The sequence below is a fragment of the Glycine max genome, chromosome 14 (assembly GCF_000004515.6).
Source record: "Glycine max cultivar Williams 82 chromosome 14, Glycine_max_v4.0, whole genome shotgun sequence".
Taxonomy (NCBI): domain Eukaryota; kingdom Viridiplantae; phylum Streptophyta; class Magnoliopsida; order Fabales; family Fabaceae; genus Glycine; species Glycine max.
The window spans coordinates 8838255-8860694 of record NC_038250.2 but is presented as its reverse complement, the minus strand read 5'-3'; the positions used below and the strand labels follow the sequence as shown (position 1 = coordinate 8860694).

At 33.3% G+C, this 22440-nt stretch overlaps 1 protein-coding gene across 4 annotated transcripts; it reads left to right on the top strand.

Annotated features, from left to right (window-relative positions):
- The first annotated feature begins 10107 nt into the window (after positions 1 to 10107).
- Positions 10108 to 19771, top strand: LOC100812595 (probable serine/threonine-protein kinase fhkE). Of its 4 annotated transcripts, none has more exons than XM_006595949.4 (7): positions 10108 to 10401; positions 10520 to 10610; positions 10746 to 10973; positions 11987 to 12458; positions 15852 to 16197; positions 19378 to 19470; positions 19573 to 19771. In XM_006595949.4, the coding sequence occupies exons 4-7, from the start codon at positions 11992 to 11994 to the stop codon at positions 19621 to 19623; spliced, it is 957 nt and encodes a 318-aa protein (XP_006596012.1). In that variant the 5' UTR covers positions 10108 to 10401; positions 10520 to 10610; positions 10746 to 10973; positions 11987 to 11991; the 3' UTR covers positions 19624 to 19771. The 4 variants fall into 4 exon arrangements, with proteins under 4 accessions (XP_006596012.1, XP_003544520.2, XP_040865241.1 ...); XM_003544472.5 differs by having other exon boundaries at positions 10129 to 10401; positions 19378 to 19455; XM_041009307.1 differs by having other exon boundaries at positions 10195 to 10401; positions 10520 to 10636; positions 19378 to 19455.
- Positions 19772 to 22440: the final 2669 nt, after the last annotated feature.

The following is a 22440-nucleotide window of genomic DNA, read 5'->3' as shown; positions in this document are numbered from 1 at the left end:
AAGCTGTTGAAATTGAGGAGGTTTAAAGACTTAGTTACCTCTAGATACATTTTTAGGTTTGTCAGTACTCAAAATAATATGTCAAATTTAGCATCAGATATTTTTAGATGCCTATATTTGAGAATAATATTTTTACTCATGTAAAAACTTATTTATTTGACTTCATTTATTATACATGAGATATTTTCAGACTAATATAATTTTGAGATTTTATATTCTTTTTAGTATGGGGAGTTATTTTAATGAAGGGTATTACACCTCCAACAAACTCTCAAGCATATGGACAAACATGAGTGCTCAAGAACTTTCACCTTTCACATAGCCAAATCCCATAGGCACTAAATACCTCCAGAGTGCCCATGAGCTTCCCACAAATACATCTCTAAAAGAAAAACAAGAGAAGCAAAATTTTCTCTTCTTATCTCAGTCATAAGATTCAAAAACTCTTTACTTCATGTACCTCTACAATTGCACGAAAAAGATTCATTAAGAAAGGGAAAAATGGTTGACCTACAAAGGTCTAGTATCATCTAACTAGCAAACAGTCCCACTTTCAATTTCCATATCTAAAGATGCAACAGTCTTCACTTATTCGCCAAAAAAGAATAATATCTTCATCTATATAAATTACATTCCCTTCCAACACATCTTGCTTGTAATTCCATCAAAAAATAAAACATGTACTCATATTTTGAAAAACACAAATCATTTATAGGACTTCATCATCTTTGGCACAATCTACAACACCTTTTCAACCTTCGACCTTCCTTATTTTCTAAACCAAAGAAGCTTCATTTTTCTTGGCCCCGATTGACACTCTTGTTTATTTAAATTGGATCACTACCTTTGCCCTTTTGGGTTTAGCATTGTTATGGCCCACTGAATCACCTTTAGCAAATGACACTTGGTCAAACTCTCATTTTGGCCCGTAACCCGCTTTTTTACCCCTCATGACCTAACATGCCTCTACTAACCCCTTATCAAGATCTTGAAATCAAGATCCTTTATTCCCATTATTAGAAAATGTTTTTTTTCTATTCTGTCCTTCATCATATTGGACCCCACTTCTCTGCCATCAATGCCCCTATGATGGGGCTTTCTACATATGTTTTCCTTGGCAAAAATCTACAACCCACACATGCTAGAATCAACATTGATGCAATTAATAGTATCATATCTTATGTAGAAACTATGTCATCCGTTACAAAAGGAAATTTAAAAAAGACAACTTTCGCTTGCTTCGCGAGAGTAAATCCTCCACCATTGGTGCATTTGCATCTGCTTTCACTACTACACTCTCCTAAGCTACCTCTTAAAAGCATTATCCTTGTAGCCATATTTGTCACATTTGAAACATATTAGATAAAGATTTTCATACTAAAGATTCAAAAGATATCCACGAGCAATAATTTTGGGCTACAGAAGCTTATCAAGATCAATTTCTATGCATATTCTAGCAAATTGACCTAAAAAATAAATAGAAGTAACTTGATCAATTTTAAACATCACTCCTAATGTGAAACCAACTCTCCCAATAATTTCATCTTTATACAACTGAATTGGTAACTCTGGAATGTTAATCCAAACTGCTAGCTTCCTTTTCACTGATGTATTGGCCTAAAAGAAAGGTCTCTATTGTTTCACTAAAACATAACGATCAACCATCATCCAAATACCTTCAAAGATTACCATATTATTGTTTTCATCCGACGTAAACAATACTTGATAATAATTTTTTAGACCATCAATAATCTTAATTGAGCCCTTTTTAGCCCAATCACGATTTAACTTCGCCCCAATATCCAAAAACTAATATGCTTACCAAGTATTGTAACCATGAGTGATCCTTTCTAGGGCTTGTGCGAGTCATTATACTCTTCATCCGAAACAGGAACTTCCTTAAAATGCTTCTTTGTCTTTTTTCAATATTGAAGGAAGAGGAATCTTGATCTCTAGTTTACCAAAACCTCTTCCATCAAAAGCATAAAATGGCATAGGACCCTTGTTATCCAATAATTTAATCATATAGAAAGGCTACTCTGTTAGCAATTTTGGGTCATACATATACATATACATATACATATACATATACATACATATATATATATATATATATATATATATATATATATATATATATCACATAATTGAATGAGTTAGGGCCATTATATAATTAGCCAAGAAGATTAAAGAGGTCTAATCAATATAAAAGTATGGCTAAGGGCATATATGTCATAAAAGGATAATTGTGTAGATATCAATGATATTATAATTTGATGAGGGGCCAAATTATAATTATCAAATTTGGGGTAACTGATGGTAGTTACCAATATAAGGGGTTATGGTCCCCATTTCTAGAGAGCAACTCCACGTGTACAGTTTTCTCTTTATCCTTGTCGGAAAGAAAAATTCAGACAAGAAAAGAAGGGCTCTCTACAGTTGGAAGGTCATAAAACCAATTTTCTGATTAACCTTTCATCATCATCATTCCATTATGGATAATCCAGGTACGCTTCCGCGTTTAGTTTTCATCATGATTTTGAGTATGAGAACACAAAGGGGTTCTATTCATCTCAGTTTTCATCATGATTTTGAGTATGAGAACACAAAGGGGTTCTATTCATCTCTGTACAGTAATTTCTCTCTACATTAATAGAAAGCATGTGGTTAGAATTGATGATTGTCTGTTAGAATGAAATTAGGCTATATTTGGAATTAAATCCCAACATTTGGTATCAGAGCATCTCATACTTGATTCATGTATGATGTTTGGACAACATACACACATTAGGTACAATGTTTTGAGGAAACAAAATAAGATTATCACATTACTACAAAATGAACAATGATATAAAGCATTTGGTATAAATTTAAATGCATCATTTATGTGTTTGTTCTTACTTTTAGAGGCCGCTGTAGTATATTAAAATAATAATCATGGGCCTCTAAATTTAAAATAAATAAATAAAGTTAAAATAATTTACTCAAGAAACGTTTTAATTTTGGATTTGGTGTATCAATGTTCAAAATTCAGTTATGGTATATCATTTTAATTATTTAGCATTTAAATGAGCTAATTGAATCAAGATATCACCAAAGTGACCTCTCTTGTGTAGATTGTTCATGAGAAATGTTAAAGGTTAACGTGTGTGATTATTTATATGAATGGTGATTGGCCCAAAGGAAAGTTACCATTTAACTAAGTTACGTACACACCTGTGATGTTAAACATGTGATAATTATGAGATTTTGCATATGAATGATAAGTCACATCAAAAGATGGGTTTGTTGTTTGACATGCTTTTATTATCAATGTTTGAACATTACAATAAGGATATCACTAGCAATTAATACCACTGTTCAAAGACTTGATATTAACGGTGCTCTAGATATCTTGAGATGAGATATACGATTATTTAAATGCATTGACGACTGCTATGTGAGCGTATTGCATTTGTTTTGATCTTTTCAGTTGTTGCTTCTATATTTGCTAATCTGGATTCGGTTCCAGTTCTTAATGGTGCAAATTTTAAGGACTGGAAAGAGAACATGTAAATTGTTCTTGCCTGCATGGATCTAGACCTTGTATTAAGGATTGAGAAACCCCCTTCTCACACGGATTCAGTACCTCTTAACAGAGTAAACTTCAATAGAAGTCGGATCACTCAAATCGCATGAGTCTTATGATCATTAAGCGTGACATTCCTGAGGTCTTTAGGAACACTATTTCAGATGATATAACCAGTGTCAAAGAATTCCTTGCTGAAATGAAAAGCGCTTTGCAAAAAGCGATAAGGCGGAAACAAGTACTCTCCTTCGGAACTTGATTTCCATGAAGTATCAAGGCAAAGAAAAATGTCAGGGAATACATTATGGGAATGTCAAATATTGCTTCAAAATTAAGGGCACTAAAGCTTGAGCTATCAGAATTTAGTGCTAATTTCTCTTCCTTCACAATTTAGTCAGTTTAAGATCTCTTACAACTGTAAGAAGGAGAAATGGTCTCTTAATGAGCTCATTTCATACTGTGTGCAAGAATAAGAAAGACTGAAGCAAGAAAAGATTGAAAGTACTCATGTTGTGAGTACCTCTAAAGACAAGGGCAAACGGAAAAGAATTGAGGAGCCCAAGAATGAAGCTGCTAAGGGTCCAACACAAAAGAAACAAAATCAATGTGACAGTTGTTTCTTTTGCAGTAAGTTTGGACATGTAAAGAAGAAATGTACCAAATATCATGCTTGGCGTGCAAAGAAGGGTATATTTCTTACTTTGTTATGTTCTGAGGTCAATTTAGCTCTAGTACCTAGAAACACTTGGTGGTTAGATTCTGGTGCCACTACTAACATCAGTGTTTCAATGCATGGTTGCCTAAGCTATCGGAAGCCAATTGATTCTAAAAGATGGATCTATGTTGGAGATGGTAAATCAGTGGAAGTGGAAGCTATAGGACACTTTAGATTATTAGTATGTACTGGTTTTTATTTGGATTTAGAAGACACTTTTGTTGTATCGTCATTTAGACGGAATTTGGTTTCAGTTTCTTATTTGGACAAATTGGATTATTAGTGTTCATTTGGAAACAATGTGTTCAGGTTGTCTTTTAATTCAAATATTGTTGGAACTGGTTCACTCTTGGTTAATGATAATCTATATTTACTTGATACTGTAGCTTCCTATGGTGAATCCTTTAATACAAAATTGTGTGGTACTAAGTGTAGAATTAATAATACAAACTCGGGAGCATTATGGTACAAGCGCTTAGGTCACATTTCTAAGAACAAAATTGAACAACTTGTGTCAAACAGAATCTTGGATTCCATTGATTTCACAAGCTTTGATGTTTGTGTTGAATGCATTAAAGGTAAACAGACCAAAAGCAAGAAATTAAGTGCATATAGGGCTACAGACGTCTTAGAATTGATACATACGAATATATGTGGGTCATTTCATACACCTTCGTGGAGTGGTTGACAATATTTTATATCATTCATAGACGATTAATCCAGATATGCATACTTGTTTCTTATACATGAAAAGCCACAATCTTTGGATGTGTTCAAAACATTTAAAGTTTAAGTTGAAAATCAACTCAACAAAAGAATAAAGTGTGTCAGATCTGACCGTGGTGGTAAATACTATGGCAGATATGACAGTTCAGGTGAACAATGTCTGGGGCCTTTTGCCAGGTATCTAGAGGAATGTGGAATCATCCCACAATACACCATGTCGGGGTCACCTAGCATGAATGGTGTGGCTGAAACACGAAACAAAACTCTTAAGGATATGGTAAGAAACATGATTTTTCATTCTAACTTACTAGAGTCACTCTGAGGAGAGGCATTAAAGATTGCATCTTACATTCTAAATAGAGTGTCAACTAAGGCAGCTGCCAAAACACCTTATGAGCTTTGGGTTGGGCGAAAGCCTAGTTTAAAATATTTTCATGTATGGGGATGTCCATCTGAGGCAAGGCCTTATAAGCCAAATGAAAGGAAATTGGACTCTCGAACAGTGAGCAACTACTTTATTGGTTATTCTGGAAGATCCAAGGGCTATAAATTTTATGATCCCAAATTAAAGACAATTTTTGAGACGGGAACCACCACATTCTTTGAGGATATTGAGTTAGGGGGAAGAATAAAGTTAGAGAGTTTGTCTTAGAGGAAGGATCAATAACAATTCCAGAATCAATTCATACAGTTGCTTTTGATAAAGCAAATTCAGAACCCCTACAAGATATTGTTATTGACCCACTCAAGATAATTTGGTCATTCATGAAGAACAAACTCAAGATCCTCAAGAACCTATGCTTCATGAGCCAGTACCTTTGCGGAGATCTATAAGAGAAAGGAGAAGTACTATTCCAGATGATTATGTGGTATTTCTCCGGGAACATGAGGAAAATAATGGTATGATGGAAGATGACCCAGTCAACTTCCATCAAGCCATGCAAGATTCCAACTCAGAAAAGTGGATTGAAGCAATGAATAAGGAGTATAAGTCCATGCAAGACAACAAAGTTTGGGAACTTGTCCCATTACCAGAAGGTGTGAAACCCATTGGGTGCAAATGGATATTTAAGACCAAGTGGGATTCCAATGGTAATGTGGAGAGGTATAAGGCTCGTCTTGTGGCGAAGGGCTATACCCAAAAGGAAGGGATTGACTTTAAAGAGACTTTCTCTCCTGTTTCATCAAAAAACTATTTTAGGACAATCATGGCTCTTGTTGCACATTACGATTTGGAGCTTCATCAAATGGATGTCAAGACGACATTTCTCAATGACAACATTGATGGAACAATTTATATGGTACAATCAGAAAACTTTGTGTCAGGAGACCCAAAGAATATGGTTTGCAAACTGACAAAATCCATTTATGAGCTAAAACAGGCATCTCGTCAATGGTATCACAAATTTCATCAAGTAATTCTTTCATTTGGTTTCGAGATGAATCTTGTTGATGATTGTGTGTATCACAAATTCAGTGGAAGCAAGTACATTTTCTTGGTCTTATGTGTTGATGACATACTGCTTGTCACTAATGATATAGGCATGTTGCACGAAACCAAGAGATTTCTATCAAGAAACTTTGAAATGAAAGATCTTGGTGATGCCTCCTTTGTATTAGGAATTCAGATACACCGAGATCGATCTTGGGGTATTCAAGGATTATCACAAAGAAGCTATATCGAAAAGGTACTTAAAAGGTTTGACATGCAGGAATGTAAATCCGGGGATACTCCAATTGCTAAGGGGGACAAGTTTAGTCTCAAATAGTGCCCAAAAGGAAATTTAGAAATTCAGGAAATGTAGAAGATTCCCTATGCATCAGTTGTAGGGAGTTTGATGTATGCCCAAGTATTTACGCGTCCGGATATAGCATACATTTGGGGTATTAGGCAGATATTTGAGCAATCCATGAATGGATTGTTGGAAAGAAGCCAAAAGGGTTATGAGGTATTTGAAGAGAATAAAGTACTATATGCTCACATACAAGAGGTCAGATCAGTTGGAGATTACTGGGTATTCTGACTAAGATTTTGCAGGATGCCTAGATAGTTTGAGATCCACTTCAGCTTATATTTTCATGTTAGCCGGTGGTGCGGTTTCTTGGCACAGTGCCAAGCAAACCCTTACTACTTCATTCACTGTGGCGGCAGAATTTTTGGCATGCTATGAGGCATCAAATCATGGAATATGGTTGAAAAATTTGTGAATGTATGAATACATGAATTTTGATGATGCCAAAGAAGAATTAAACAAGGTCGCTTTAAAGGATAAGCATTTGCTTCAAGATTAATTCAAGAATGCTTCAACAAACAAAGCCTTGTTTCAAGAAGGGGACATTGGAAATTCAAATTCAAAAGTCATAGCCCTTCAAATTATAACTGTGTAATCAATTACACAAGCATTGTAATTGATTACCAATGGAGAGTTTTCAGAAAATTTGTCAACAGCCACATCTTTTGATTGAATTTGTGAATGGCCAACAAAGGCTTATAAATAGGTGACTTGGGCATGAATTTTGAAGAGAGAGTTTTGCTTGTTCAAAATGTCTTATCCTCTCAAAAGGAAATGAGAGAGATTCCAAGAGAACTTCATTGCCAAGTGCTCTCTCAAAAGAAACTCTTAGGCAAACACTTATAAATCCATTAAGAGTTTCTCCATGGACTTCAATTGTAATATCCTTCTCTTCAAGAGAGAATTCTTCTTTCTTTCTTCTTATTCAAAGAGATTGATTAAGGGATTGAGGGTCTCTTAAGTTCTAAGGATTCCTGAACACAAGGGATGGGTTGTCCCTGTGTGGTTTAGACTTTGTAAATAGATTTTTACAAAGGGAGTGGAAAATCTCAAGTGAGTTGCTTGAGTACTAGACATAGGCACGGACTTTGTCAAACCAGTATAAAAACTGTGTTTGCATTCTCTCTTCCCTTATCTCACTTATTTTGTTGCAATCAATTTTGTCTTTCATGTTTAAAGAACATTATTAAATTGATTGCTGCTTTTTCTGCATTCTGAGCCTATCTCTTTTAGAAGGGGGTTAAAAGTTTGCTAGTGAGAAATTAATTCACCCATTCTTAAGATTTTTGAGGTCACATGTCCAACAAATTTTTTTCACAGGGCTGTAAATTGTGGAAGGAATTGAAAAACCACTTAAGTTATATTGTGACAACAAATCAGTTGTATTTTATTCTAACAACAATAGGAGCTCGACCAAGTCGAAGCATATTGACATCAAGTTCCTAGTTGTTAAGGAAAGGGTATAGAGTGGACAAATTTCAATAGAACACTTAGGGACAAACTCCATGATAGTAGATCCTCTTACTAAGGGACTTCCACCCAAGGTCTTTCATGAGCATGTTGCTCACATAAGTGTTTTACAATTCGAGGAATCTTTGGTTTAGTGGGAGTTAGTCACTTTTATGTATTTTATGTTCTCTGTTAGATTTTATGTATGCATATATTGACTTTTGGATATATTTGGTTAAATATATATGGTTTATTATTCAGTTATTACACTTTGTACATTAAGGTTATTAAATGATCTTGTTGAGGTAAAGTAGGACCAATTAAAAATAGACGTGTACAAACCACCTGCATGTAATTTTCATGCTACACATTTCATGACAAGTCTATGTCATTTGATTATGTCAGCATTAGTGATCATTGATGAGTTTAGTTGTGATTGATACAATGAAAACTATTTTGGTTCTACATGTGGATGTAATCAATGGACAAGATTTTTGAAATATGCTCAAGACATGTAATGGCAAATTTTGAGCTCATAAAGTCTAACACATTCATAAGGATTGTAAGTGTATATATATATATATATATATATATATATATATATATATATATATATATATATATATATATATATATATATATATATATATATATATAGGGCCATTATATAATTAACCAGAATATTAAAGTGGCCTAATCAATATAAAAGTATGGCTAAAGGCATATATGTCATGAAATGATAATTGTATAGATAGAGTGATATTATAATTTGATGAGGGACAAATTATAATTATCAAATTTGGGGTAACGAATAAATGGTAACAATATAAGGGATTATGGTCCCATTTGTAGAAAGGAACGTACAGTTTTCTCTTCCTCCGTCCGAAGAGAAAAATTCAGGAAAGAAAAGAATGACTCTCTAGAATTGGAAGGTCATGAAACCAATTTTCTGATCAACATTTTATCATCATTCCATTATGACTAATGTAGGTATGCTTCTGCATTTAGTTTTCATCATGATTTTGATTATGAAAATATAAAATGACTTTATTCATTTTTGTACAGTCTTTATATGAATAAAAAGCATATGATTAAAATTAATGATTATACTGATTGATTGAATTTCTATATTTAGAATTAAATCCCAACATTTCCATTCATCACAATGTCATCCACCTTTGAGATTGCAAGTATTTCGAAGAAGAAGATCTTCTCTCTTTCTTGAAAGTCTCACCCAAAATCCTAATAGAACTATCTTCCTCCGTCCTTATTAATATTTTAACTCTCTACAAAACATACTTAGTCTATTCTAATTATTAGTTGTTGGATGAAAACACGCTTTTAAACAAATATTTTTTTAATACTATTCATTATATGTTATATACAAAATTTATTAAAATAAACTTATTTTTAACATAACTTGTATAAAATATACTTTTATTATACATAAAAATACTGTATCAACAACATTGCTTACTATTTATAACCAATATTAATGTATGTATATATAAAATAAAATAAGCAAAAGTCCAGACATCTGATCAGTGATCGCAGAAAATGAAGACCGAAGAGAAACAAATCAATGTTCTGGTTTAGTAAATGATGCTAAAACTAACCATCATCAGGTTAACTAACCCTAGTTAACTTGCAATACCAACCATCATCATTTCTGGGCGCGAGCATGAACCAGTGCGAAAATAAAATAAAACAAAAAACAATTTTAAAATAGAAGTAATAAATAATCGGGATCTGACGGCTCTGCAGATTCCGTTAATAGGGGTAACGCCGTTAGAAAAATTAAACGACAGAAGGGCTCGCATAAACGACGTAACGGGTTTCTATGTATGGTTCAAGCGAGGGTAAGCGAGAGCCGTCAGATCAGAGATCAACGGTAAAGAATTTCCGGAGCGTGGCAGAAGATTTATATAACAGAGAGCATTTCGCTCTATCACTGAGAACAAAGCGAAGAAGAAGAAGAAGAAACACCCTGTACCCTTCTTACATCTTCTAATTTATTTTTCTGAGGACTTTTTTATTTTTATTTCTTCGTTTCCACCATTTTCTGTTACGCCAAACTGCGTCTGCGACGCGAATTGTGATTAGTGAACGGTGAATGTTGAGGATCTGCTACTTTTTGAACATTGAATAAGGTTACTGCAATTTTCAACTTCGTTTCTTCTTTTGCTATTTTTCTTTCTGGATTTTGAGCATAATCAAATCGCTAATCTTGACTTTGTTTTTTTCGTCTCATTTTTTTTCTATCTGCAGGTCTATCAGACAAGGATTTGACAGAATTTGTCAGAATCAAATTGTTAATTCTCTTCTGAAGATTTCATTCGTTCGTTTGCGATATTTGAAGGTGCTCGTTAATTTCTAGTTTTAGAGGTTTGGAATTGAGGCAGAGAAAGATTTTTTTCTCAATTGTTCGCTTCTTCTATTTCATGTTTGGTCTTTGTGCTAAGTTTTTTGTGGTTTTCTGTTTTCGCATCTGCAGATACATTTTTCTCTCGAAAAATCGTCGAATTTCGGAACTCTGGACTCTCTGCTAGATCGTGCCTGAGTTTGTACTTGTAGCCGTGGTTGCAGATCGAAGCTCTGAAATGTCGTTATTAGTTGGAGTTTAGAAATAGATTTTCATTTTTCAAAGCTTCAGAACTGAAACCAGCGAGCTTGTGTGGCGCGTCTTAAGGCTTGGGTTTTTGACGGAATCGGATTAGTTTAGGTGAGAAATTATAAATTTACTTACCTAAAATCGGAACTGAGGTGTTGAATTTCACCGTAATGTTAATCCAATATTCGGTTCCATGATTTTCCCCTGCCTCTTCATTTATTTCCTAAAATCGAAAAACCGTCTCATTTTTCTTCTGGTTGCTAACATCGTGCAAGTTTTCTGTAATGCGTTGATTTTCATTCCTTACGGTTTCAATTTCATGCTTTTGGATCTCCTCCCCTTGCAAATATTTTGGATTTTTTTTTAACGATTACAAATATAGTTGATTTTAAGTCCCCTGTTTCTCTCTCTGTTTCTGTTATGACTTTCTCTATTTCTATGTTCAATTCCTTCTTCGATTCTTCTTTTTCACCTCTTTCTTTCGCTGTTTGTGAATCGAAATGTTAGTCAATTGGCTTAAAGAGCAAAACCTGAACAGCAAATCTTACTCAATAGTTGAAATCTGCAGAGTCAAGCAAACCGATTGAACAAGCCAAGTCTAAGAGAAGCCATTGAACCTTCCAAGCTCTCATGTATTATTTGATCACTTTTCTTTTTTCTTCCTTTCATTTTTCCGTTTTTTCACATATCATTTCCCCTCAAATCATGGTTGAAAATCTCGCAGTCCATGTGCAACCATATTGAATCCAATTATAAATTTCCGTTTTCCCTTTCAATTTTCATCACCCACTTCTTGTCTTGATCTTGGAAGAAGATGCTCACACCGCGCGATTCCCATGGTTTTCATTTTCCTTTCCCCCTCTCGAAAACTGTGGACCCTCCAACGCACCTTCTTTATTTTATCTGACTAAAATATAGCAGTAGTGCCACTAGATGCGTAATAAGCGTAATGCATCATCAATATATATGAAAATAATAATAATAAGGGGCAGATAATACAAATCCAACACCAATTTCAAGTTTGTTTGTTGTATGAATGTATGTATGTAATCATATTATTATTTTTTGTTATTATTTCAGTAATATCCCTTGAAACTTAACCTAATTAATGGTGACCATGACAGGTAGGATGGATAAAGAGTCTCATCAAGGCAATAGCGTTAGAGAAAGAGACAAAGTTGGAGGGGATAGTAGTAGTGGTGGGGCCGGGTCGTTGTTGCTGAGGGGTAGCTCCGATGGAATGAGACAAGCAGCAACGACGTCGGATTTGGGGCTGCAGTGGGGTAACAGGAAGAGACTAAGGTGCATGAAGGTGCAGGTCAAACACGACCCTTCTTCTTCAAACAACCCGGTTCAGAGGACAACAACAACAACAACAACGGTTCGGGTGGATCGGAGAGTGGTTAGAAACGATAAAGATTCTTCTTCAAATCTTAGTATTAGTAGATCCTTACCCACTACTGCTACCCTCACTAATAACAACAATAACAATCATATTAGCCTTCATAATAATAATAATATTAATCAGAGTAACGGGTATCTGAATCTCCGTCAACGCCCACCTTCCCCGCAGCAACCTCCTCCGCGAATTCTCAGGTATTTTTCTTTGCATCTTCCCTCAACTTTATTTATTATTACATCTAGTTGTTTATTTATTTATTTATGTTGAGATCCTTTTTTTTTACTGTCCTGGTATATAAATATAGGATCTTCCTATTTATAGGAGTATGGACATTATAATTTTGTACATTCTAATGTTTTTTTAATTCCTTAAATAATACCTTAAGATTACTTATTAGCATATGTAATAAATATATACCGGCGTCGAATCCAATATCTACCATAGGAATCAATATAAAAAATTAAACTAGAGTTGTAGGAAAGGAGTAGGGAGTGTTGGATTTGGAAACAAGTAAAACTTAGGTAAGAATAATATTGAATTTCTCTGTTCGAAATCAAGCTACAGGCCATCTTTGATGGCGGTAGAACAGCTAGCAAGAGGTGCGTGCCCAGGTACCGTTAACAAGCTCATGAATTTCACTTTCAAGCGAACCCCATCTCAAACAAAATTAGTTTTATTTTTTAGGGGTTTGAATTAGATCTCTAATTTTGACTTTTGTTTTATTTTGAAATATTCTTTTAATTTTTTTAACAAACAAATAAAATTTTATTAATTAAAATAAGAGTGAAGTTCTAAATTATAACCATTTTTAAGTGACTAGTTTTTTATTTAAAAAGTCAAATATATAATAAGTATAAAAAAAATTGTTTAAAACTATCAGATCACATCATAAATCACAACTGGATTAAAATTATGAGTTACAGGTTAAAATGATTTTTAAATATTTTCTAAACGTACAAATATATGTAGTATATAATAAGATTAGAATTTTAAGATAAAATGAGGAAATTTGTAAAAATTTAATAAATTTGGCTATTTGCAATTTGATTTGGTTCGAAGATCGAATTGAGCTGAATAAAAAAAAATCATTTTATATTTGATATTTTTTTTTATTAACAGTTGGTTCAATATCCTTTTTAATGATTTAGCAGTTCGATTTTTGAAACGATTTTGCTTGGTTCTTGGACATTTCCAGAAAAGATTTTTCTGTGTTATAATTGATATTTTTTTGGTACAGCTGCGAGGTGTAATTCTTCTTCCACCCAGTTGATTCATTTTTTAGATAAAAGGGATATTTTTAGTTGTGATTCCATATTCAAGTCAGGAATTGAATTCCAAACCTTAATTAAATAACTTAAGTATCGAATCATTACTTGTGTTAATAATTTTTTGTTCTAATCGATATTTCTGATAATGGAAATTTAATTTTTGATTTTATTCCTATCCCATGCAATGCTTGGCTAATGGGTTCAGATCTAGTCAAATATCCGATAAGCATGTAGGAAACAAATTATTATTCATATAGGATTTGTGTGGAAGTGGGTGGATTCATGTCTGCCACGAAATTTTTTTGTGCGCGCGGGGGCCGATTATATGCGATGAAGGCAACATGTAAGTCTCTTATGTCAGTCGCAGAAATCTTCAGTTTCAAATGTTACCGTGAATATTATAAAATTGGGCATTGAAGATATTTGCTACATTTGGGCTGAATATTTATCATGACCCATGAGGCTTATATTTTGTCCACTCTCCAATTGGTCAGGTCCTTGCGGATGTCTCATCCAAATTAAAGGGGAGCTCACGGTAATTGCGTGAGGTCGTCTTTCTTTTCTTCCCTCAAAAATCAAAATTCATTTGGAAATTTTTATTATTACTAATTTAGGAAGCTCGCATTAATGTGTAATGAATAATGATTACCTCACCAGTGTCTTCATATCAATTGTTTCTTGACTTAAAGTGTTCAAGGCTAATATTTAAAAGCACAAAAAGACAGGCAAAAGAGTTGGGGAGTCTTTTTTTTATAAGCAAATACTAATTTGTTACTTTTGGTAGAAAAACGAGCAAACCTGCAATCTCTTCACACTCTCTTCATCCTTCACCCTTTTTCAAATATTGGATCATCCTTATCTCTTAGTAACTAATCTGAAAAATCTAAACTATGGTGAAGATCTAAATCCAACCTTGCCTTTGCAACAGATTTTTTTTATTTATAAAATTTAAGAGGAAGGGGATAGCGATCGGTCTAAAGATAGGAAAGATTTTAGATTCAAATAGTGTTTTACTTGAATTTCCTATCTGTCAAATCTAAGATCTTGTCATACTCTATTCCATCATCCTAGATGTTTTTGCAACCAAAAATTTGATATTTCATAGTTGATATTCATGATATATGGCATCTTATCGGTCTGTGTTTTCTGTCTGCAAATTGAACTTTTATGAAACCCTCTCACATCTTCATCTGGTATTTATTTTATGATGTGGAATTAATTGGTTTTATCTCGGCTTTTTGATGCATTTGTCTCACTGTGTATGATTGATATTCATATGATACACGTACCAAACAATAGGGTATGATGTCTAATGATCATGGAGGTTCCCCTTTAAGCTTTTATCCTTGGAGATCATGTTTCATGACATGGAAAAGGGGGATCTGACTCCTCTTCCGTTACTGAAGAAATCCAGAGAGATAGACACATAAAATTTGTGAGATAAGTACTATTTGAACCTCCATTAATTGGAGAGGATATTTTTCCGTGGAAAAGTAATACTAAACTTAATCCTCCGTCATACCAGATGTCCAGATCATATTCTAACTGCACTGCACTTTGTGGATCTCTAGGTCTACAATAATAACACCGTACCGGAACCCCTCATTATCATGAGGATTATTACTCTTAGTCCCTAGCTTTGTCAGGAACATGGAATGGAGGGTCTCCTTCCACGTGTTCCTCTAAAGTCATCTTCTAAAGTCATTTTGTAAGAAATCCCTTTTGTGGCCGTTGGATGAGGCACCAGGTGTTAGATCTGGTACGTCCCATCAAACCACATAGTAAGGTACTAAACAAAATAGCCAATGAACACTCTAGAATCTAGATCCAACGGCCCCAAACTTTCCATGGAACCACCTGGGTCAATTATAAGGAATCACATGCACAAATCTCGTAAATATCCATCTAAATCTTTTCATCTTAGGAAGTAAAATAAAAATAAAATTAAAGGCGCACACACCAGCCCCCGGTTTCTACAAATACCCCACGAAGAAGCCAAAAAATCAGCCCATATTTTACGCAAAATCGGTTGATATCCCAACCTCTTCAAAGTTCAAACCCTGCGATCTAGATCGACCCACAAGGTCAATTTCGTAAACCCACTACTCCCCTCCCCTAAAGTTTTTTTTTTTTTTGTATAATTATTATTTTTCCAAACAACAAAATAATGCTTCTCAATGCATATTCGTTTCTTTCCCTATTTATCACGTCGTGTTTCACGTTCTTACGGTTAAGAAAGAAAACATATGGGATAATAATCATATGTGGGTTTTGCTTGTGATTGATTTTTTTAAAAAAATTATCATTCATCTTACTTAGGAATTCGGAGACTTCAAGTGCTATGAGAGGAGGCCAAAGCAACGGGAGTGTTAGGGGAATTGCCTCACCGGACAGGGGTGCGCACGATAAGAGGGGGACCCAAAACAACCACCTTAATGACAATAATAACAAGTCTGTGGTCTCATCAGACACCGCGCACGATAGCAAGAAGGGCGGTGGTGGGTCGCCGTCCGGCAGTGGTGACGCGGCTCCGCCGGTGTGGCCGCCAAAGTTCGTGATTGCCTTGACAAACAAGGAGAAGGAAGAAGATTTTCTGCTCTTGAAGGGTTCAAAGCTTCCCCAGAGACCCAAGAAGAGAGCCAAATTCATACAACGAACCCTCAATGTAAGGCTCCACTAACCCCCTTTTTTTAGCTTTACGTTATTTCCACTTCAATTTAGTTATTATTATGTCTTCTTGAGGAAGTTTTTCTACAGGGACCATTTCATAAATCCTAGATTGTAGAAATCGACGCATTAGAAATATTTGAACGTAATTGATTATTAAAACAAGATTTTTTTTATCACGTGACTTCAATTTAGAATTTGACTAAATGAAACGCTTTTTGAGAATTGTTGTGACAATCAACAAGAATGAATGAGGGTATCATTTTCCGTAAAAATTGTTGGGGGACTTAATTATAGTTAACGCGTGTAATGTTTTAGTGACCATATTAAATTTTTGTGATAAAATTTGTTTTATTAAATGTATACAAATTTTAATATAATTCATCTATTTAATTTCTAAGAAAAGAGAGCGAGATGCAAAGTTTTACTTAATAATAATCACGTTAAAATCCAACATCAGGAAATCCTTCTAATTTAAGTATTACTTAAAAACATATTGGTGATTAGCATACACTCTATTGTGGGGTGTATGTAGGTGGAAGGAAGAGGGAGACAAAAGAAAAACAAAAGATAATATAGAGCAGTGATACTTGCATATTTCAAAATTCTAGACATTTCATTGACCTCATGGGTTTATATCTCTATTCTTGTCATATTATCATTTTTTCCTATTATTGTCTTTTCTCTCTAGGTGTATATTAGTATATGGGATGCCTAAGAAACTTTTTTTCTAGAAAGTATCATGTGTATTAAATTATTATTTGATTGAGAAATAAAAAGAAATTAAAGTAAAAAATGATAGATATAATAATTGATAGTATTATAGAGGGGAAAAATACAAAGAAAATAACATAAAACAGAAAGTAAATATAGGAGAATAATTATTATTCTGGGACAGAATTTGGTAGGCCATTTATTTTTCTTTTTTTTATTTATAAATTTTTTATTCTGTGGCTCTTGTACGGTAGTGCGCGTCCTTTCTTTTACTTTTACTTTTACGACCTCCGCCTGGAAAAGCTATAGACAGAGGGTTAGAAAGCTGTGGATGGGCTTACACGGTCAGCCATAAGCTTGGTTCACAGCGAATAGTGTGGGTCCAAAAGTTCTGTTTGAGAACTCAAAAGTTCTTGTTGTTAATAAAACACAGGTTAAATATTAATGAGAGTTTTTTTTTTTTAATAAAAACCACGAAAATATATTAAAAGTTATAATAACATACACTAATTTATACTAGTAATATTTTTCCTTAACTAGCATTTCTCTAACGAAAAAACATTATATCTACGATAACCTACATAACATTTATACATAGTTTAATCTCATAATTTTAAAGATAAATACTCTATTTGATTCTTCTAGAATTAGACATTTAATTTTTTTTTTGGTTATCCAAATATATTTTTTTAAAGATTTAGTTTGGTATCATAAATTTTTTCAAAAAGTATTTCTTTATTGAGTATGAATACGGTGATATTTTAAAACTTTGATGAACTAATTTATTTATAAATTTCTTTAAAATATTTTAAGTATTTATGTGATTAATTTAATAATGATTTTTCAGAAACAATGTAATAATGCCTATAACTTTATTAAAAGTATTGAAGGGTTTTTTAAAATTAAATTTTTATACATATAATTATTTTAAAATTCCTTCATGTTATTTGTTGTTATTATAACATCATAAAATTTATTTCTTAAATTATTTTTTTATATGAAGATTAAATTAAAACAAGTAATACATATATAATCAAATAAATGCTAGCAAATCTAGTACTGGCGAAGCTTTTTAGGGGAAGGATGTTTTATATATATATATATCCTAAAATTTGTGTCTTACAAAATAATAAATATTTTGGTTCGGAAGGGAAGAAACAGAAGATACACTTAATTAGGTGCTGCGTCCGCATCCAATTATCCAATTGGTGTAATCAATGTTGATGCGGAATGGGCTTCTTTATGTGGCATACATTTTATTCAATTATAAACTGTGGTACACTGAATTAGGTGGGGAAATCTTATGATATTCTAATACTCGAATATAATTTAAAAAATATGTTAAAAGGTACAGGTCAATTTTCATAAAATTTACACAAGCATAATACTAGTAATTCTTTCGAGCTTTGTTGCAGCTGCAAAATGTTGTATTCTGTTCATATGTTTATATTGTTCTCATCTAATAGAAAAAAAAGATATAAGAGAATAGAAACAAAGTAAATGTAATATCTGCTATGATAATAAAGAAAGACAGCTAGATAGAGGAAAATAAAATGATATATAAGGAGGATGTAAAAAAGTGGATGAGATAAATTCAGAACTTAATAAATTAAAGCTGAAATTATTATTAAGAGGAATAATTATATATGGATAACTATATGTTGCAAACAATCATGTTACATATATTATTTCTCTTTTTTCATATTATATCATATATTATATTTATAGCCTTTTTTTCACTTTTAAGATGGTAAATGACATTGGGTTTTCATGCATCTTTATCTAGGAACAAAAATATAGAAAGATAGAGGGAGTGTATATAAAAATGAAAGAGAAAGGAAAGTGAGAAAATCATAGTTGCTTGGTGTATTATTCAGGCTATTTTGATTTGGGTTTCTTGTGGGTTTGTTCAGAAGCCTTTTAGTTTTGAGTGTTCGATAAACAGACTTTTCATAAACCACCAAAATTGAACAAGTTGATGAATATGAAGAAGTGGGTACTCCTCGGTCGTGTTCAGGTTTATATCGTAACCTTGGGGTTTGGTTGCGTATGTTGGAAAGCAGGATTGGAAATACTGGAATTAATATGTACTTTGAACTGTGATAGGAATGATATGAGTTGTCCATAGCAAGTAGTCTTTCAAGTATTGAAAAATCTATCAAATCGACCTCTGAACTTTAATAAAATATATCAAATTAAGGACTAAATTAATAATAGATATTCAATATTCAAGAGATTACTTATATAATTTTATTACTTAAGGAACTACATAGGAGAGAGTATTACTTTACGAGCTACACCGATAGTTTATTCTGTAATTGGTAACATGATTGATTAGTATCTTCAGTTTCTTGTTCTTGACTACTTCTATCCATCGTTCTTTCTCTTGTTTATGTTTCCGTTTTCATTGATGGCCTAAACTATAAAATGTCCAAACTGTTCATTTTGGATTGTGTTGTTGCAGCTCGTTAGTCCAGGTACATGGCTGTGCGATCTTACTCTGGAACGATATGAAGTAAGGGAGAAGAAGATATCCAAAAAGGTAGGAGAAAAAAAAGTAAGGACTTAACCTGCTGCTACGTCGTGTATCATATCATATTAGTGTTTTTGTTCTTTTTGCACGTTAATAAAGAAACCTAATTTGGATTTTCTTATGCAGAGACCAAGAGGGTTGAAAGCAATGGGCAACATGGACTCCGACTCTGAATAGAAAGAAGCGAGGCAATGAGTAAAGTTGGTTTTTTTTTTCTTCTTCTTCTTTAGTCTAAGGGTGTGAGAAATGTTGAGATATTGTAAAGCATGGCAACGCATACCAGCGTTCCAAGAAATCGAAATCAAATATAAATTGGTTTCTCTCTGATGACCCTGATTTTCTCATCTTTTCCTTTTTGGCCCAACCTCATTTTCTCACCTTAATTTGGTCTTTTTGGTCCAAGATTTTCTCACCTATGTTAATTTTTGTTCTAAGAAGCATCTTCAAGCAATTACTTAGCGAGAGGAGATATAAGGTTGGTCTAATAATGAAAGAAGTTGGTCTAATGATGAAAGAAAAAGGAGAAAAGGTCATGAGTTCAGATCCCTTCCCTAACAAAAATTAAATTAATATTTATCGATAAAAAAAAAAATGACAGGGACCTCATCTTCAGCAGAAGGATGACTTCCAGCTATGAGAGTCGGTCTTCCACCTTATTCGTGGACTCTCAGATGGAGACTAAAATAAAATCCACCATAGGCAAGATATAAAAAAGAAATATAACTCAAGAAATATAACTTTTAACGAAAGAAAAGAAAAAAGATTATTCGTGGTCTATTGTTTCATTTAATGTCACAGCGTATGAACATGGTGATAATTTTTACATTATTGTTTTTTAAAACAATAACTTAATTAGTAATGAAAACTTTTCTAGAACTATTGAATAATGTTTACTGGTAATTATAGGTGTGGAAATGGCCTGAATATTTTCTATTCTGCCTTAAATTTGTGTGTTGGTGCTTGGATTGCAATTGTTTTAAATTTCACGTCTCTATGACAATGATTATCCATGCGACGTAGTTGGTGTTAAAATAAACAAATACAGTATGCATTAAGAAAAGGGCGAGTAATAAGGATTTCGTTTCTTTTTGTGGGCGGGGGCAGAGGTGTTGCAACTCTCTTATTTAATTTTATCTCTCTAATAATGATGATTCATGCTATGTAGTTGGTGTTAGAAACATGCAATGAGAAATGACCATTAAGGATTTTTATGAAGGTAGAAGATGTGTTAGTGTAATTTAGGAAAATTCTTGAAGTGTAGTAGGATTAATTGGGAATCGAATGAGTTTGAATTCTCAAGAGTGTGTAAGGATCAAATAGGAAAATTGAATCATCAAAGGATTGAAATCTATTATTGAATTCTTATCGGTGCAAAAGGCTTAGTGGAGATCTAAGCCAAGACCCATATGTTCGGAAGCTGTTATAGTCTGTATGATTACAATTGAGGTCACTTTTCAAATAAATTTACACTTGTTTACAAGTGGTTATATATTTAAATTTTAAAACTCCTCACAGTTATTTCCTCTATAATTATTGGGCTTAATGTGTTAAAAAGTAGACAATGTGTAGATCTAGAAAGGCACTTCCAAGATTGATTTGTGAGACAAAAAGGTCTCTATTTAGAATTTAAATATATGTACTTAAATAAATTAAATAAGAAGGAACAAGACAAGAAAGCTTGGGGGACATGAAACCTAATGTTCCCAAAGCAAACAAAACATAGGCCTAACAGAAAAAAAAAAAAAAAGTAATAAAAGCCGGGATGCAATTCAACCAGGTAAACCCATCTATAATAGTAAAACTTTCATTTTTCTCTCACATTTTTTTTCTTTTTCACCACCACCCCCTCTTCTCTTCCAATCATTGCCTTGTCCCCCCTTTCCTCTTCTCATTTTTCGGCCAACACTTTCATTTCCTCCTCTCTCTTTTTTGTTTTTTTGCCCATGACACTCTTTGATCTGTCTCTTAACATTTTTTCTTCACATTTCTTCCTTCCAACTGAATTTACTAGAGCTACTTATTATAATTGTACCCAAACCATGAGAGTAACATTAGGTTACATTGCTCAACTTATATTTGCTACTTTATGAGAGCTCAATTACACAATACTACTTTACTCATCCACCGTGGTTGTTTTAGGTCGCTACTTTATGCGAGTTCAATTGCACTACACTACTTTTACACATATTTGTATGGAATGCATATGATTTCTTTTATCATTTTGAACTCTTGCATTCATCAATTGCAATTGAGGAATAAATTGTAATGGAGGTAGTTGACAATTCGTTTGAAGATGTGGTACTGGAGGTAGTCGAGTATACCTTCAAAGGTGTTGAAATGGAAGTAGTCAAGGGTACGTTCCTTCAAAGTTGTTGCAATGGGCGTAGTCAAGGCTTTCCTTAAAGGTGTTGCCATTTTGTGAGTTATATTTGAATAAGCATGGGAAGACGAAATTAATAATAATAATAATAATAAATACTGCCTCCAATGTGATACTCAAAGGGTGCTCATTGAGACAGGATTCTCGGTCATCCATTAAAACAAGTTCCCTGAGGATGATTATGGAAATGTCTGTTTCGAGGAAAAGAATAATAAGAAAATGATGACGAGTATGTTAAAGATTTATGTTGATAGGTTTTATTGATGGTTTTATTTTATAATTGGGAGTTGTGCTCTTGGTGAGTTGGATATTATCTTGTTTTTGTCTCTCGTTCTTAGTAATACTAATTTTGTTTTTATCTTTTATACTCTTAGTTGATAGCGTAAGGAACCTATCATTTTCATACATAACTTCATTCTCTCTTAATGCTTTGTTTTGTTTCATTATCTGTTATAATTTTATTTTGTCCAGTGTGTCATGGTCTTGGATACTTTTATTTTCATCATCGGTTGATGAATTTGAGTATTATGAAAGTTTATTTAGAAGTGATAAGATAAATGATGTCTTCTTGAGTTTGGTGGCAATGCTATTATTCTTTGGAAGTGAGATCCAAC